Below are 15,963 nucleotides of genomic sequence, written 5' to 3'. Positions count from 1 at the left end.
TCATATTTAAGCATTCTTTTTCACTAGATATATTCATTAGACCATTCTGAATAATAATAAGACAAAAAAAAAAAAGAGCCAGCTTATTTCTTATGTTATCCCTTGTTTTGATAATTTCTTATGTATTTCATTGTTTTTTTAACTTATGTATTTCATTGTTTTTGTTGTTTTATTTTATCTTTTACTACAATTCAACTATTTTGACTCCCAAAACAACCACCTAAGCTTTAAACAAGACCCAATAACCCATGTTTGATCTGCTTTTAGGAAAAATGACTTTGCCATACGTTTTGTACACAAATCACGAAAATGAGCGATTTTCAGGCTGACATGCGAAGACAAAAGGTCACGTGACCTTGTAACCGTAGGTCCGATTTTCAAAAAAATTATTTTAAAAGTTGCGCAAGACTCGAAAGAAAAAAGTCAGCGAGCGGCGGGGCGCCATCCATATGCGTTCCCGAGCAATCGAAAAAATTGTGGAGGGGGGGGCCATAATGGCCCCCCCCCCCGGCCTTATTAGGGTTAAATGTCTGGAATGGTATATAGAACCAATTCATTGCTTTGTGACGATTTACATTCACCTAAAATGCAATTAAAGAGTAATATTATACATGTAGTTGGGAGAATTAAGGAATCCATCAAATCAGTTTTTCCCAATTTCTATCATTAGTAATGGTCTGCCGTTTTTACTCAAACTTTCAGATTATCTTTAAATGTACATCCAACATTGAAGTCACTACCTCAGCACCATTTTCTCTCATCTGAACAATGTTACCAAGTCCCTTCAAGCCCAGATTACACTCCAGGGGGGGGGGGGGGTGTTTCACAAAGATCCTAAGTTGGACTCAACAATTATGGAAAGCTGTTAGCATATTTGACAATATTTTGTTCAAGTTATTTTAAACGGCATAAAATATTGATTCAAATCATACATATTTTTTATTATCAAGGAGATTTCATGTTCTTGAAGTGGAATTTATAAAAAGTCTAAAATACTTCAATTTTTTCGCTTTTGAATATATTATATTTTAAGGCTACAAATGGCTCTCCATAACTTTTAAGTCCAACTTAGAGTTAAGTTTGACTTAGGATCTTTGTGAAACACCCCCCAGGATTCATCCTTACCCCGCCCCACCCCCTTCACGACCCCAACGGCCTGCCTCTGTATCAGAGTCTGGTCCTAGGTCCTCCACCCTACTCCAGGAATGAATGGTCTCCATCTCCTCCTGGCTCCCAACACCATCAGGGAAATCATCCTGCATGACGATGGGGGCGTACTGGATGTGGTTCCTGGGGTGTCGCCAGGACTGGACCTTCTGGTACACCGCCCACGCCCCGACCAGGATGCTTAGGAAGATGAGGATGATCACTACAACGATGCCAGACACCGCCCTGGGGGTCATCTCAAACTCATGCCGCTTCTGTAGTGACATGATCAAAAGATGAGGTTTAGATTTATGGTAGTGATAAAAGTTGACCAGATACGCCTTAAGTTGTATGACACTTGCTACTGCAACAACTGCAACAATATATACTTGCTTATTTATGATTCATTGTCAGAAAAATACTTATTGTACTTTATATTATTATTGTTATCGAAAAACTGTATGCTTACATGAATGCAGAAGAAAATCAAATCAAATCAAATAAAAACTGCTCTGCTTCTATTTCCTACACTAATATAACTCTTAACTCTTTCCCTGGACCCAACTCTATACTTAACCCTAAGGCTTAACAAAAAAAGATGTTGTATTGCCCTTTGCGACCGACCCACAATTTTTGGAATCTATGGTCGGCTTTAAAAACAAAACAAATGTTTAATGAATAAAATAAAAAAGTATTCAAGTAAAAAAAAAAAATGAATATATCAGCCTAAAGAGGGGAAAAAAAAGAAGAAGATTTCGGACCTAAACCTTACATAAAGGGCAATACAACATCTTTTTTTGTAGGCCTAAGTCTTACAACCAACAGCTTAACCCTAAACCTATTCTAAAACACAATTGCAATCATTACCCCCAACCCTATGCCTTTGACAAAAAAAAGTCCAGAGCAATTGTTGCAGGAGCAAATGTAGTGGCACGAAAATACATGTCTAGAATGCAAAGTGCATAATTTGATATAATCATATATTTATTGAATAGAGGTACATGTGTACATGAACAACCACATCACTTAAATATAGAGCATACATGTACATGCATGTACTACATTGATGAGGCTTAATATTACTTTTAATTTACAAACACTACTATTACGTACATTATTTGCATTCCGGACACGTCTTTTCAAGCTTCTAACATTTTTGCTGTTAGTGTTAAAGGTCATGTGTCCCTTTTGCAGGCCCCCCCCCCCCCAAAAAAAAGGTTAAATTCCAACAGCATTTGAAATACAGTACCTGTACTAATTTAGTACTTCCCTCAAAATGAAAGGGCTTGAAATTGGCTTGAAAATGGCTTTTAGTGGGGGGGGGGGGGGGGGGGGAATAGACCATTAGTTCTCGAATCGACTTAAGTTATTGCAATCACCTAAAAGTAATAGTCTGATTTTCAGACCCTTTTACAGAATGGTCATTCGTTTTGTGCTGCACAAAGATTCAATGATTTTCAATCAGTTTAATTTTGGCCTTTACAAGTAGCGGGTTATTGATGTAGACAAATGCTCATGTACCTGTTTCAGCTCACTATATGTTATTACCAAAGAAAAAAGATGTCAGGCAGTCACTCAACAGTGTCTGACAGTGAAGTCTACAAGGTTAGCTGGTTTCCTTGCATAATTTGAATACTGAACACTGCAAATGTTTAAGTTTCTCAGATTGGACATACTGTACATGACATATTCATATTTCCTGCAAAGTTCTACAGAATTTGATGTTGGCTGCAAAAGGGACATACATGTAGTATCTTTAAAAGGTGCTTTCGGTTTACAAAATACATACCATGGTAGGAGAACTACCACTGGAATGGGAGTTCATTATCTGCTGTGAAGTTGAGCCCTTCTGTGCCGTGATATGGGCATCAAACATGACATGGAGGGTCTGGATCTCTGATGCCGTCAGCTTGTTCAGTATCGCTTCAAAGGTACTGGAAAATCAAGGACAGTAGAAATTCTCTATCAATATTCCAAACCCATGCCTATTTACAAAATAAAAACCCATTTATAGGTTATATATAACTAGAACAGTATCCGGTACTTTGCAATCAAAGACTTTCTGATCTTGCATAATACAGTGATTTTCACAGCAAGCAAGCATTCAGAAAGTCCATGAAAACTTGTCATGAGAGCCTCAGTAATTTTATAAAATTGTTTATAGATATAAGATAAAAAAGACTATATCAAATGTGAGCTGTTATTCAGAAATGATTAGTAATCCCCATGGGGATAGGAATACAAAACTGGAAGACTGATAATTTTGCAGATCCGTTCTGTTGCACAAAGCAATCCTTCCCTCAATCGGTGTCTATAAAAAACACATGTATCGCAAGCAAAAAACCGTGCAGTGGGGCAAAGAAAGCAGCAGTGGTGTAACGGGCACAGCATAATAATCTACACTATGATGTATTGATCCAATAGTCCTTTACACAGAAGTGCTTGCTTTAAGTAAATATTTCCCTACCCCATGTATATTTTGAGAAAATCGAGTTGATGGAGTTAGGGAATATAGGGCATACATACATGTACACATGTACTGTACATGTATATGTTTGTTTACAAACAAAACATGAATCATTGGCTGCCCACAAGTAGTCCAGAATCTGGCCGGTTCTGTATTCATTACACATTGATTCAAGCCGTGGAAGATGGCATTATCAAGTATCAACAAACTCATAATTATGCTCCCCAGTTTCACCGGGCGTCCTAATTTAAAGATCACGCCGTCTTCAGCTGGCAGCAAGTAAATAGTGGGAGGTCGCATTGCATTGGTGTGGTGGAGATCAAAATTTAATAGGCCAGATTCTGAACTAACTAGGAAGGCGGTAACAGCTATGTATTTTCAATTGCATGGTGTTCTTGCAGGCACGGGTAGGGCAGAGCTCGAATACAATGATTGGTGTACTAGAAGAGCAAACATAAAAAGGAGAAACAAGCAAACAAGCTGACACCCTTGAAATTGACAGCTGTTACTTCTATTTTGCCATGCACTTTATAGATCTGGAGGGTTATGGAATGGTTTACACAATATTTGTACAGGTGTACATGTAGCCCCCTGGGGCCATATGTATGAAACCTATTACTTAGCCAATGTAATTACTTGACAACTAGTAATTTTTTAAAAATATAGGCCCTAGTTAAGAACAGTGGCTCATGTGCCACAAATGTTATTTCAAAATGTCATGTAAAATCAACACATACATGTACAACTACAAAGCTCTATGATCTTCAACTTATTCAACCGAATAACTGCTGTACACTTACATGTACATGTATCTAAATATTAAAGGTTACAAACACAACCCTCTTCACACCAAACTAAGATATTGAACAGAGGACATATTATACACTCAATGACATAAAGCGACAAAGCAACACTAAACTAAGATTTTGAACAAAAGAATCTTCTAAGATTCTTACCTCACAGGACTCATCCACATGTCTGGGCTACATCGGACTAGTGATGCCACGGCGTCGGACTGCATCTGCAAGGTCAGACAGAAAATAAAATAAAATTTAGGAGGGCTACTTTAGTTCATTTAGTTCATTTAGTTCATTTATTTTCCACAATAATAAAAGTACAAAGATGTACATTACATATAACAGATATATACATGTATATACAATAACAACAACAAATACCAAAACAAAATGTGAACATTTACAGTAACATTGATAAAGAGCATAAGTGATTGATTAAAGTGTAATGATATAGAACATGTTATTATTGCGGAGGGAGCCAACTGGAAGACAGGAAAATAGTCTTAAGTGCGTTGGCACCCATCATGATCAATTAAATATAATCTTAATACATTAAATAACAATTGAATAATTGCGTTAAACAAAAAAAAAAGCAAAGTAAATTTGAATATAAAGAAAGAAAGGACGGGTTAAGAAGCTCTACTAACGTTGTAGTTGATTACGGTATGAATTTATCAAGTGTTTTTTTAGTTTGCGTTTGAAAGATTGGAGTGACACTGAGTTTTTTATTTCATTTGGTAAAGAACTCCACAGTTTTGGGCCGGTAAAAAATAAAGTAGATTTTGCATAGGATGTACGTATTTTGGGGAAATGAAAATCATTAGAAGACCGAGTTTGATAAGAGTGAATACTTGCATTTATAGGAAATAGATCAGTAATATAACGAGGGAATAAGCGATTTTTACATTTATACATGAACATACCAGTTTGTAGCTTACAAATATCGGATAGGCTTAATACATTGAGCTTATGAAATAGCGGAGCAGAATGAGAGTTATACGAGGATTTTGATATCAGGCGAATGGCTTTTTTTTGTAGTTTAAAGACTCTATCAGAATATGACTTAGGACAGCCACCCCAATTTATATTACAGTATGATATGTGGGGTAGGAAAAGGGTATTGTAAATAGTAAGAAGAATTTTTTCGGGTAATAAATTGCGCAGGCGATATAGGATACCAACAACTTGAGAAATTTTAGAACAAACATCTCCTAAATGATATTTCCAAGACATGGATTCATCTATATGAACACCTAAAAATTTGGTATGATTTGTATGTAATAGTTGGGATTTGTCCATATGGATTCTTATATCATCAATATTATAATTCATATTGCTAAAAACCATATAGTTAGTTTTAGACATATTTATAACTAACTTATTACATTTTAACCACTGATATACATTTTGTAATTCTTTATTAAACGTGGTATTAATAAGGGGAATATCTTTATGGGTAAAAAAAATACTTGTATCGTCGGCAAACTGTATAAAACTTAGGACATTTGATGAACACTGAATATCATTTATGTAAATTAGAAATAATAATGGGCCGAGGATAGAACCCTGTGGAACCCCGCAAACAACATTGAGCATATTTGAGTCTGTAGAATTAATTGTAACATATTGTTTTCTATTGCTAAGATAATTTTCAATCCATTTGTGGGGAACACCTCGTATGCCAATATGATATAATTTGTGCATTAAAATATTATGGTCTATTGTATCAAATGCTTTTGACATATCTAAAAATACACCGACTGTTGTTTTTTTAATTTCAATGGAATTTGTAATATCTTGAGTGAATTTTGTAATTGCTAATGATGTTGACAGACCCTCTCTAAATCCATATTGAGTGCTATTTAATAAGTTGTTGGAAGATAAAAAATTGGAAATTCTACTGAAAACACATTTTTCGATTATTTTTGAGAAAACAGTAAGTACAGAAATTGGTCTATAATTCGACATACATTCTTTTGACCCCGATTTAAAAACTGGTATAACTTTAGCTACTTTGAGATTATCTGGAACAAGACCTGTCGACATTGACATGTTAAAAATTTGACTCAATGGTTTACAAATAAACGGTATTACTTTCTTAACTACTTTTACATCTATGTGGTCGAAACCAGAAGAAGTATCATTTTTAAATTTGTCAACAATGGATATAATTTCACTTTCAACAATCGGTTGAAAAAATATTGAAGAAGAACAAGGATTTGAAAGATATTTGGAGAAATGTTTATTACATGTATCATGGGGATCATCCAGTTTCTTTTGTAAATTGGGGCCTATTGAAATGAAATATTTATTAAATTCGTTAGCCATTTCCCTTGGGTGAGATATGTCATTATTGTCATTTACAATTTTGGAAGGGATATTTTTTTTAATTTTAGTTCTATTTAAAACCGCATTAATTTCTTTCCAAGTAGCCTTGGAATTCCCTGTAACGGCACAAAATTTGGATTGAAAATATCGTTGTTTTGTTTTTTGTATTGCCTTTGTGCATTTGTTACGGAATGACTTGTAAATTCTTTCATCAATTACTGTTCGGCGTGATATAAATTTTTTGTATAAAGTTTGTCTTTTTTTACACATTTTTTTTAGTTCTTTTGTGAACCAAGCCTTGTTCTTCCGATTGTTCATATTTTTTGATTTTTTGAGAGGGAAACACTTGTCGTATATATCTAGAAAAATATCCACAAAGTCTTTAAACATGTCATTTACATTTGTCACACGAAGATTCCAGTCAAAATCCCTTAAATGTCTACAAAATATTGCAATATTATAATCATTGACTACACGTTTAAAACTGTTTACATTGTCAGAGTTGGAAAATATACAACTTGGTGAAATAACGCTAAATATGGGCAAATGATCACTAATGTCTCCAAAGAGAATACCACTTTCCCTGACCGTATCAGGCTTATTTGTAAACATGTTGTCAATTAATACTTTAAAAGCACGGGTGGTATTCTGGAAAGCAGACTAACTTTAGTCCATGGTTTAATCCACCGACTAAGTATGGAATGCCAAGTGTCCATATGAATATATTTTTGAATAATTTAATATGTCCCTAAATTACCATGATAACATAATTATATCATAGTAATATTGTTGTTTATTAATTATGTTATTACATTTTATTTTAATTTAGAAACAGATAAAATTATTTTAAAACATATTCATATGGACACTTGGCATTTCATACTTAGTCGGTGGATTAAACCATGGACTAAAGTTAGTCTGCTTTCGAGAATACCACTCATGCTTTTTACTTTAGAGGGCTACTCCTGAAGCATCGATCTAATGCCCTTGTCTCATTAAACCTTATTTATCTTCCTCACACCACTTGCAATCTTTCGTCCATCTTCATGACAGGTTGTAATGCCCTATGAAAATTACTAGGTTAAGAATACTAGACTAGATATCCGTTAAAAAATCTAGCCCTCTCTGAGAGAGTAAATTTTTTTTCTCCTGACATGGGTGACAGTGATGGAGATTAACCATGTGTTTCAACAACAGCAAAAATCATTTTGCAATCATATCCAAAATATAAGAAAGGAAGAAAAAATCATTCACTGCCTCTATACAGGGAGGTGAAACAAAGGAGGCGAAACTGTTGCAATATATTCAAAAGCATTCGTGAGTTCTAAAGCGTAGCAATGGGATGTGTAACATTCCACTTGGCTTTGCGGTTCCATACTCCGAACTGCGCTTCCACTGTTCCACTGGATCCGCCACTGTACCGTTCCCCATTTACCTCACCTGGGCGGAGTGTGGCAAATGTAGATCAATGTCTTGCCAAAGGACATTAGTGCCGTGACGGGATTCGAACCGCGGACCTTGTGATCGACAGTCCAGCGACGTATCCACTCGTCTACGACACCTCTACTGCTGAAGTGAGCGAGTCTAGCCAGATAAGGATCTTTGCAGACAATACCTTTGCCACGGTTGGTCCACTCAGCACACTCCAAGCAGTGATGGTATCAATCACACACCTCTCTAGACCCAACTCTCCAGCTGCTCTGCTGCCCTCTGTAGTGCATGTAGAGTTATGTAAAATACTCAAATGCTGAGATACTTGATGTGCTGAATCTGGGTCCCCCACCAGCAGCTGTAGATGGTAAATATTCAAAGAAGAAAAACAAAATATGTTTATTTACAGGTACAATTAGGCTATCCTCAACCAAAGTAGTGTGCGTTACACATGCAGTAACATTGAGTATCAAGATGATGCTCCTAGCATTGTCGGAATAACATTAAAAAAACATTAAGTATACAAGTACCGTATGTAGTCTCAAAGCATACCGTAGATTTGAGGGCAAATTGCCTGGATTTTGGAGTTAAACATTTTATATAGCAAATAAAAAGTGAATTTAGTTATCTGTTAATAACAGATATGACATTGATCGATAAAGACTTTTAATAAAATAGTCCAAATATTTTTAGGATTTAGACTAAGGACTTCAGATAACAGTATAAGAGTTTAGATCACAGGTGAGATGAAGTAGTCACATAATTTAATCTCAATTCAATGATTTAACAAGTGCTGTTTATACTGTGAAGTTCTATATTAGACATGCAGCATGCCCCAAAATATATTATATTTTGTTCAATTCAAAACAAAAGGGCTTGAAAGTGTCTTTTTGTTGGGAAAAAACGACCGATAGTTATCAAATCGACGTAAGAGATTGCAATGTTTTTGGTAAATAGTCTGATTTTCAGACCCTTGTATCAAATCGTGTACATTTTGTGCTGCGCAAAGAGTCAATCAGTTTAATTTAGCCATTACAAGAAGTGGGTTATTGGTGTAGACAAATGCTCATGGACCCTTTTTAGCTCATTTTATGTATAAAAACATTTTATTACCAAAGAAAAAATGAAGTCAGTCAGTCACTCAATAGTGTCTGACAGTGAAGTTTAGAAAGAAAACCGGTTTCTTGCATAATTTGAACACTAGGACAATGTGAACATTTTAATTTTATAGATAGGACATAGGTGACATATTCATAATTCCTGCAAACGTCTGAAAAGTTCTACAGAATTTGATGTTGGCTGCAAAAGGGATGCAGTATATACCTAGCTTTAAAGTGACTCAGTAACATTGCCTCAGATTCTGAAACAAAATCCTGGATGTAGCTTATGCTGCAATCATAATTAAAAACCTTTAGGTCAGTCAGGAATTCTATGACTTTTACAAGCCAATCGCCTGCCTGATTATTAAGATATTTATGATTGGAAATCAAATTTTTTTTTTTTTTATAACACTAGTCTAGTCTAATGGGGAAAAATGAGTAAGGAAAAGCCGGTTACTCAAAGATTTTAACTTTTTGAGGCACTTTATGACAATTCTAAAGCACAATTTTTTAGGGCTTCAATATTACACCATTTCACAGACACTAACACGTAGGGCAATGCATTTCAGATTTAACACATAACCGGTTCCTTTTGGGATTCTTAGACTTGTTTGAAATGTTATTCGGGATAATGCTATTCACATTTATATTTATATTGCGAGAGCTTCCAAAGAGACAGGGCATGGTGCCTCATGTCCTAGTGACTAGTCTAGATATAGCCTACTCCTTCATCATCAATTGTCACTAAAGTGCCACTTTTTACATTAAATTAATTCTGGTGTTTTTTTAACATGTCATTCCCCATTGGTGCATAGCCTTCAGTATCACGAGTGAAAAAAGGTTTGAATTAAAATTTGGTAATATAAAACGTTGACCAATTTTGCATAAGTGGACAATGTACGTAGACTGCATAGGGATGCTTGCAATTTATATTGGGGAGAGTTTTAACACACAGATCCGAGTGTGCGATCAGACACCCTACCATTGCCATTGGTATTCAAACATTTATAGAATAACTAGAAGAATAAAGCTGAGCTAGACTTTGCTAGAGGGTGTCTTAAAATGTTTTCCTACACTATATTAATGCTTCTTCTTCGAACTATGCTTAGAACTTGTACGATGAGTAGCTCCAGGGAGCTCCGACGCTGACGCCAAATGCAACGGACTGCGTCGGAGCTCCCTGGAGTTACTATGAGGGCTTCTGCCCTCCATACTACAAACAACTGTATTACCTTGCCCCACCCTGCAGGAGTGAATGGATTACAAATGGCTCCAGTGAAGCAGCAGAAGTCAAACCACCAAAAATCCACTCGTTCTGGCGATACCTCTCTCAAATCATCCATTTCATAACAGACTGGCAGATTTATCGATCGGTTGGTAGATATACGAGTCCATCTTGATCTCAACCACTTTTCTGTCCTCCCTCTCTCTGCCATATTTGCACATTCTCTCGTGATGTTGCAATTAGGCAGCCATCCATTCGCAAAGTTTGCGTAGTCTGCCACAACCTTCTGGAGTATCCTGCTACCTTTATGCCCATAGCAATCTGGAAATCCGATTTCGCTCTTGCAGTGGGACGTGATCATTTGACGAAACTGTGAATTATTGAAGACAGAAGAAGGAATGACCGCCACAGTACTGGTCGGCTGACCTGCAGAGGCCCTAGCTGCTTCTCGGGTACCGCCGCCTCGGCCTCGCTCCTGTTCCGGGCGACTTGACCATGGTCCGATCTCTCTCGCAATGTTCACACGGAGCTGGCTCTTGCACTGTACACGGCTGCCGTCGGGCTGTGTGTTGGGGTTGCTGCGGCGGGATACTCTAAAATTGAGCGCCGATAATTTTGAAGCAAACTTGGCAAATAAATAGCCAGGTTCAATCGAATCTGTCACATTTGAATAATCAGGACTTAGAGCTTCATATGTGATCGAAACATTCATTAAAATTATAAAGCTTATTGTGCTAAAATAGCTGAATTTAAGATACTTTGCACGAAATCTTCCGTAAGCCATCTTGTCAAATCGATCGGTGACCCTCATTATTTATTTATTTGTTTTCCTGAGTACGCTAGTCTCACATTCAATGCCATAGTTTATTTGCACCAAAAAATCTTTTCAAAAATCTACGAAGATTTTACATAAATAAAGTAAATAAAATAAAAGTAATTTATTTGATTGATATCTAAGATTAAATCGGAGTATTTAATATCTTTTAAAGCTTTCTACATTATAAAATGTAAGTAGTATTAGTCACAATCAATTTTTAGGTCTATTGCTATAGACTAGTAGAACTTATGGAAAGCCATTTATGATTTCTTTTCTGTTCTCATTATTTTTTTTTTATTACAAGTTAAATACATGCAAACATAATTGTCATTTTCGTAATACATGTATAATCAAATTCAATGCTCAAATATTTAATAAGTGCCTCGTTATGAATTAATTCCATTCACCTGACTGTTAAAACGTCGCACTGAGCGTCGTTTGTCAAGAAACGAAAACTCAATCAACAGGAAAATCTATCGTGAAAAAGTGTCTCACTCTATAAGTCCAGTAGTAGTTACCTGCGGGAGGAGATTGAGAAACTTGACAACAAGGTCAAGTGACTATTTTAATGGATGTAAAAGTTAACATAGCTTCCCCATCATGTAAAGCCCCCATAACACCAAACTAGTTCTCACTACGTTCTGGAAGCGTCCTAGAAAATCATAAAACGGGTTGTGGTCGGGGCAGAATGTGTACAAAAATGTCCACAATATTACAGTTCGTTCATAAACGGCCCCCGATACGTTCATCTCGTCTGTACCCCGTCCACAGTCAGTTCATATCCAGTTCAGATCGGGTAAATTTGTCATATCCAGGCAGTCCAAGTCAGTCCGTAGTTGACCCATTATTAACTCGTTCCCAATACGTCCAAACCCATTCTAACAATAGATCGCCATATGTTAGACTCTAACAAATATTGGGCCAAAATTGCCCAATTTTTACCCAACATGAGGGCGACTATAACTTTTTCCAACCAACGGTTGGGTAAATTAAAGATTTTGCATGATTTACCCAGTGTTGAATAAAAAGAAAATATCCAACTTTTTACCAACAAAGATTTACCCAATAAGAAATTCACCCAATTCTCCACATAATGTGTAGCATATTATTAAACACTAGTTGGGCAATTAAGTTGGATAAAATATTATATGCTTTTAGTTGGGCAATTAAGTTGGATAAAATAATTTATGCAAAAGGACATTAGCCGCCGCGGCGGAACCCGAACCGCGGACCTTGTGATCCACAGTCATGTGACATAGGCCTCTCCACTCGACCACGATACCTGTAATATAAGAATATAATATTATTGTTGTATAATAATGTTGCCTGACTTACGTTTGCCCAGTTACATCTGCCCAACTTATATTGAACATGTCATTGGGTAAATACATGTAGTATGGTTGGGAGAAAATACCCCAAATGTTGGACAAAATGGCCCAACTCTATTTTGCCCCATAACATTACTCAATTATTTTATCGGTTACTACAAGTCATGGTTGGTAGGAAATAACCCTATACAGTTGGACGACATATTCGTCCCTATTTTCACGAAGTGACGGTAGTGATGAAAATCGTCACGCAAAGTGAATGCAACGTTTTTTCACTACCGTCACTTCGTGAAAATTATGTTGCCCAACATCGATTTGCCAAATAACACCTACCCAACCTATTTTTGTTTACCTTTCATGGGGTAACGTCATATGATAAATGGTTGGGAGAAAATAGCCCAACTGTCGGACAAAATTTGCCCAACTTCGATTTACCGAGTAACATCTGCCCAATTTTTTTATAGTGTAGTTATAACCCGTCCAGAGACAGTTCAACTCCTCCTTATCTCGTTCTTAGTGCGTTCGAACGTGTGCAATCCCGTTTTGGCTCGGGAGATAGTAAAATAAACACACCGCGTTCTCGCCATTCTTCATTCCCGTTCAATTTCAACGCTTCACGGCTTTGCAGATCAAGACATTCAAGTCAATTAGCCCCCGGCCATCACACCAAACTAGTTCTCACTACGTTCTAGAAAATGTTGCCTAACGGGCTCAAAACTGCGTGCGAACGAAGTATCAACTATTTACGATCTTTTTTAAGAACTTCATGGACGGACTCGGACTGGCTCGGACTGGCTTGGACGGGAAGGGTGCTCTTGAACTTTGAGCCTGTTCAAAATTTTCCCCGTCCTGCAGTACGAGATGAACGTACTGCGAACGGAATTGCCGTAGTATGAACGGAAATGCCGTATACTTCGATCTAGCTACTAGGAACGTGTTACAACGTGATGTACGTGGTCGAGCATCAAGTAGGAAGAACGCGATGGGTTTTTATAGCACTCAAACCAGGACGGGATTGTACAGCACGATATGAGTGCGTTCGCGAACGCACTAAGAACGAGATGAGGACGAGTTGAACTGCATGTTTGTGAAACGAGGTGGTTTGGTTATAAACTGGTTAGAAGAAGTTCCGAAGTGGTAACAATGGTTTGGACTGCTCGGACACGTCAAATTTACCCGATCTGAACTTGATATGAACTGACGGGCACAGACGAGTTTGACGTATTGTGGACTGTTAGTAAACGAACTAGGATCGTATTAGAGTCAATAATAGTCCACTCCGAGCCCGGTCCACAAAGTCCTTAAACAGATCGTAAACAGTTGCTATTACGTACGTTCAACTCCGCTAGCACACATAATATTATGAGCCCGTTTGGCAACATTTTTGAGAACGTAGTGAGAACTAGTTTGGTGTGATTAGGGCTTAAACAAAGTCTGCCGAGTCACAAATCAGATAATCAGTTGGCCTACGACTTCGGTTTCTTCCAGAACAATTTAAGATCCTAAAAATAGCTGATGAGTTAGATGCATGGTCGTGATCAAACTAAATAATTATAACAACTATTCATCCTACTTTCTCTGAATTTCACCTTATATCTGAGGATGATGTTCTCAATGTTATCAAGGAAACTAATCTTAAACATGTCGAATAGATCCTGGTAGACCCCTGGATCCACCAAGGCCCATTCATATAGCTCCGTTTAGTCTCATTTCACAACGCCCCCTATCGTCAGGGTCAGCAGCCATACATGTTAGCCTGGAATTGTACAAACAAAATCGTTAAAAAATTATTTTTTGTTTAAACGAAAAGCACATCCACCCCGACGTACGTTATCACCAGCTCTTTCATTGAAACCCTCATGTCCCATTGACTTTTGAAAGTTCACCCGCCGTAATTTGATCAAAATAGGTTGCAAGCTCGTCATTGCCTATAATACACGTGTGAAACAAGTCGATCTTTGGACTCAGTTTGCCAAGCGTTTTTAAGACTATAGGTCAAGCACACGAAGGATAAGAAGCATGAATTATCATAGATCACTTCTGCTTGGTTCATAGCTCATACCCCATCTTGATGCCCCGGCTTGATGCCGAGCCTAGCCCGATATGCATGCTGAGCGTGCAGCTAGCGGATGCGCCGTACAGACTATACGTTATGTCGTTATCTCTCTCTCTCTCTCTCTCACAGATTTTGAGAAGTCCGTACTGCCGCCGTACTGGGACGGGAGTGCATGGGACTCAATGTTTTTACTTTTCATAATGAAATAATCCTGAATGAGCTTTCAAAACTAGCAGGGATTTCTGAAATCTGATCGCGGGATTTCATCAATTTTTCTATGTTCAACTTCAAGATATTTTATAACCCCCTTTTTTAATTTCAAAGAGATGAGAGAAATAAACACCCCCTTTTTAAAGAAATCTCCGGGTGAAAGTCAAATACACCCCTTTTTTTTACATTTCTCGGGCCGGGCTTTGTCGCACGAAAAGTACCCCTCTACCGGACATTTTGGCAACACGCATGCGGTCATTTCGAGACCTGAGTGGGGGGGGGGGGGCGGGCTTGCGAGAGCGGCCAAAGTATGATTGAAACTGGCCTTTTGCTCTTCTCCAACGCAAAAAGAGACGACATTGTGCTGGATAAATCTATTTTTTCCGACAAAAGTACAGAAAATTTGCATGTGGTCTTTTTATATTATACTTTATGAAATGTTACCCGAGTGACTCCCGGGCGCCCCAATGCTGGAAAGAAACGCACATTTTAGAAAACTTCACTTTTTCATGGAAAAATGCTTATTTGTTCTATGCACGCAAGTCAGATTGAGCGGATGAAACAACGTTTCCATATGCCCCCCCCCCCGGTTATTCAGTGGCTGGCTGAGTCGTTGCCAAATTTTTGTGACCAAAAAATAAATAAAAATGTCCTGTTACCACCCCCCCCCTTGAAAAAAATCCTGCGTACGCCACTGATAGGGGTCTAGACTCTAGATAATGACAACTTGACAAGCACGCTGGACCCACACAAAATCTTAATATTAAATAAACAAATCCTAGTGTTGATGTTTTTGGAATATTTTTTATTAATAAGTTCCAGGTTTACGTCTAAATGAAATAGGATTTGGAGTTGTTTGATTATCAATGGTCACAGATAATTTTGGTCGAGGCCGGAATAAAGTTGACAAGCACCGCGTACCGATGATGCAACTGAGCGAACGGATGGCACTGATATTGATAAGTAAAGCCATCAGAGTCCACATCTACTAAAGATTTTAACAAGAATTAATTCACTTGGATTATCAAAAAAATCATGCTTCGTAGATTATTTTAAGA

At 37.3% G+C, this 15,963-nt stretch overlaps 1 protein-coding gene across 1 annotated transcript; it reads right to left on the bottom strand.

Annotated features, from left to right (window-relative positions):
* Positions 1-1,062: 1,062 nt before the first annotated feature.
* On the bottom strand, positions 1,063-11,322 carry LOC115918790. The gene is made up of 5 exons (XM_030990649.1): positions 10,502-11,322; positions 8,354-8,527; positions 4,570-4,634; positions 2,936-3,080; positions 1,063-1,421 (listed from the first exon to the last, which is right to left on the bottom strand). Exons 1-5 carry the CDS (start codon positions 11,303-11,305, stop codon positions 1,122-1,124), a joined length of 1,488 nt encoding a protein of 495 aa, XP_030846509.1. The 5' UTR covers positions 11,306-11,322; the 3' UTR covers positions 1,063-1,121.
* Positions 11,323-15,963: the final 4,641 nt, after the last annotated feature.

This window comes from Strongylocentrotus purpuratus, unplaced genomic scaffold (genome assembly GCF_000002235.5).
Source record: "Strongylocentrotus purpuratus isolate Spur 01 unplaced genomic scaffold, Spur_5.0 spur5_scaffold_19, whole genome shotgun sequence".
Taxonomy (NCBI): Eukaryota; Metazoa; Echinodermata; class Echinoidea; order Camarodonta; family Strongylocentrotidae; genus Strongylocentrotus; species Strongylocentrotus purpuratus.
Note: the sequence above shows the minus strand (reverse complement) of the source record. Positions and strands in the feature narration are given on the sequence as shown.

Bases quoted from the DNA above. Each gene is read 5' to 3' on its own strand.
- LOC115918790 (XM_030990649.1), bottom strand. From the start codon at position 11,305: ATGAGGGTCACCGATCGATTTGACAAGATGGCTTACGGAAGATTTCGT. The intron at 8,528-10,501 runs GTAATACAGTTG...TACCATCTACAG, and splicing joins CTCCTGCAGGGTGGGGCAAG to CTGCTGGTGGGGGACCCAGA. The intron at 4,635-8,353 runs GTATTGTCTGCA...CTGACCTTGCAG, and splicing joins GTGGACCAACCGTGGCAAAG to ATGCAGTCCGACGCCGTGGC.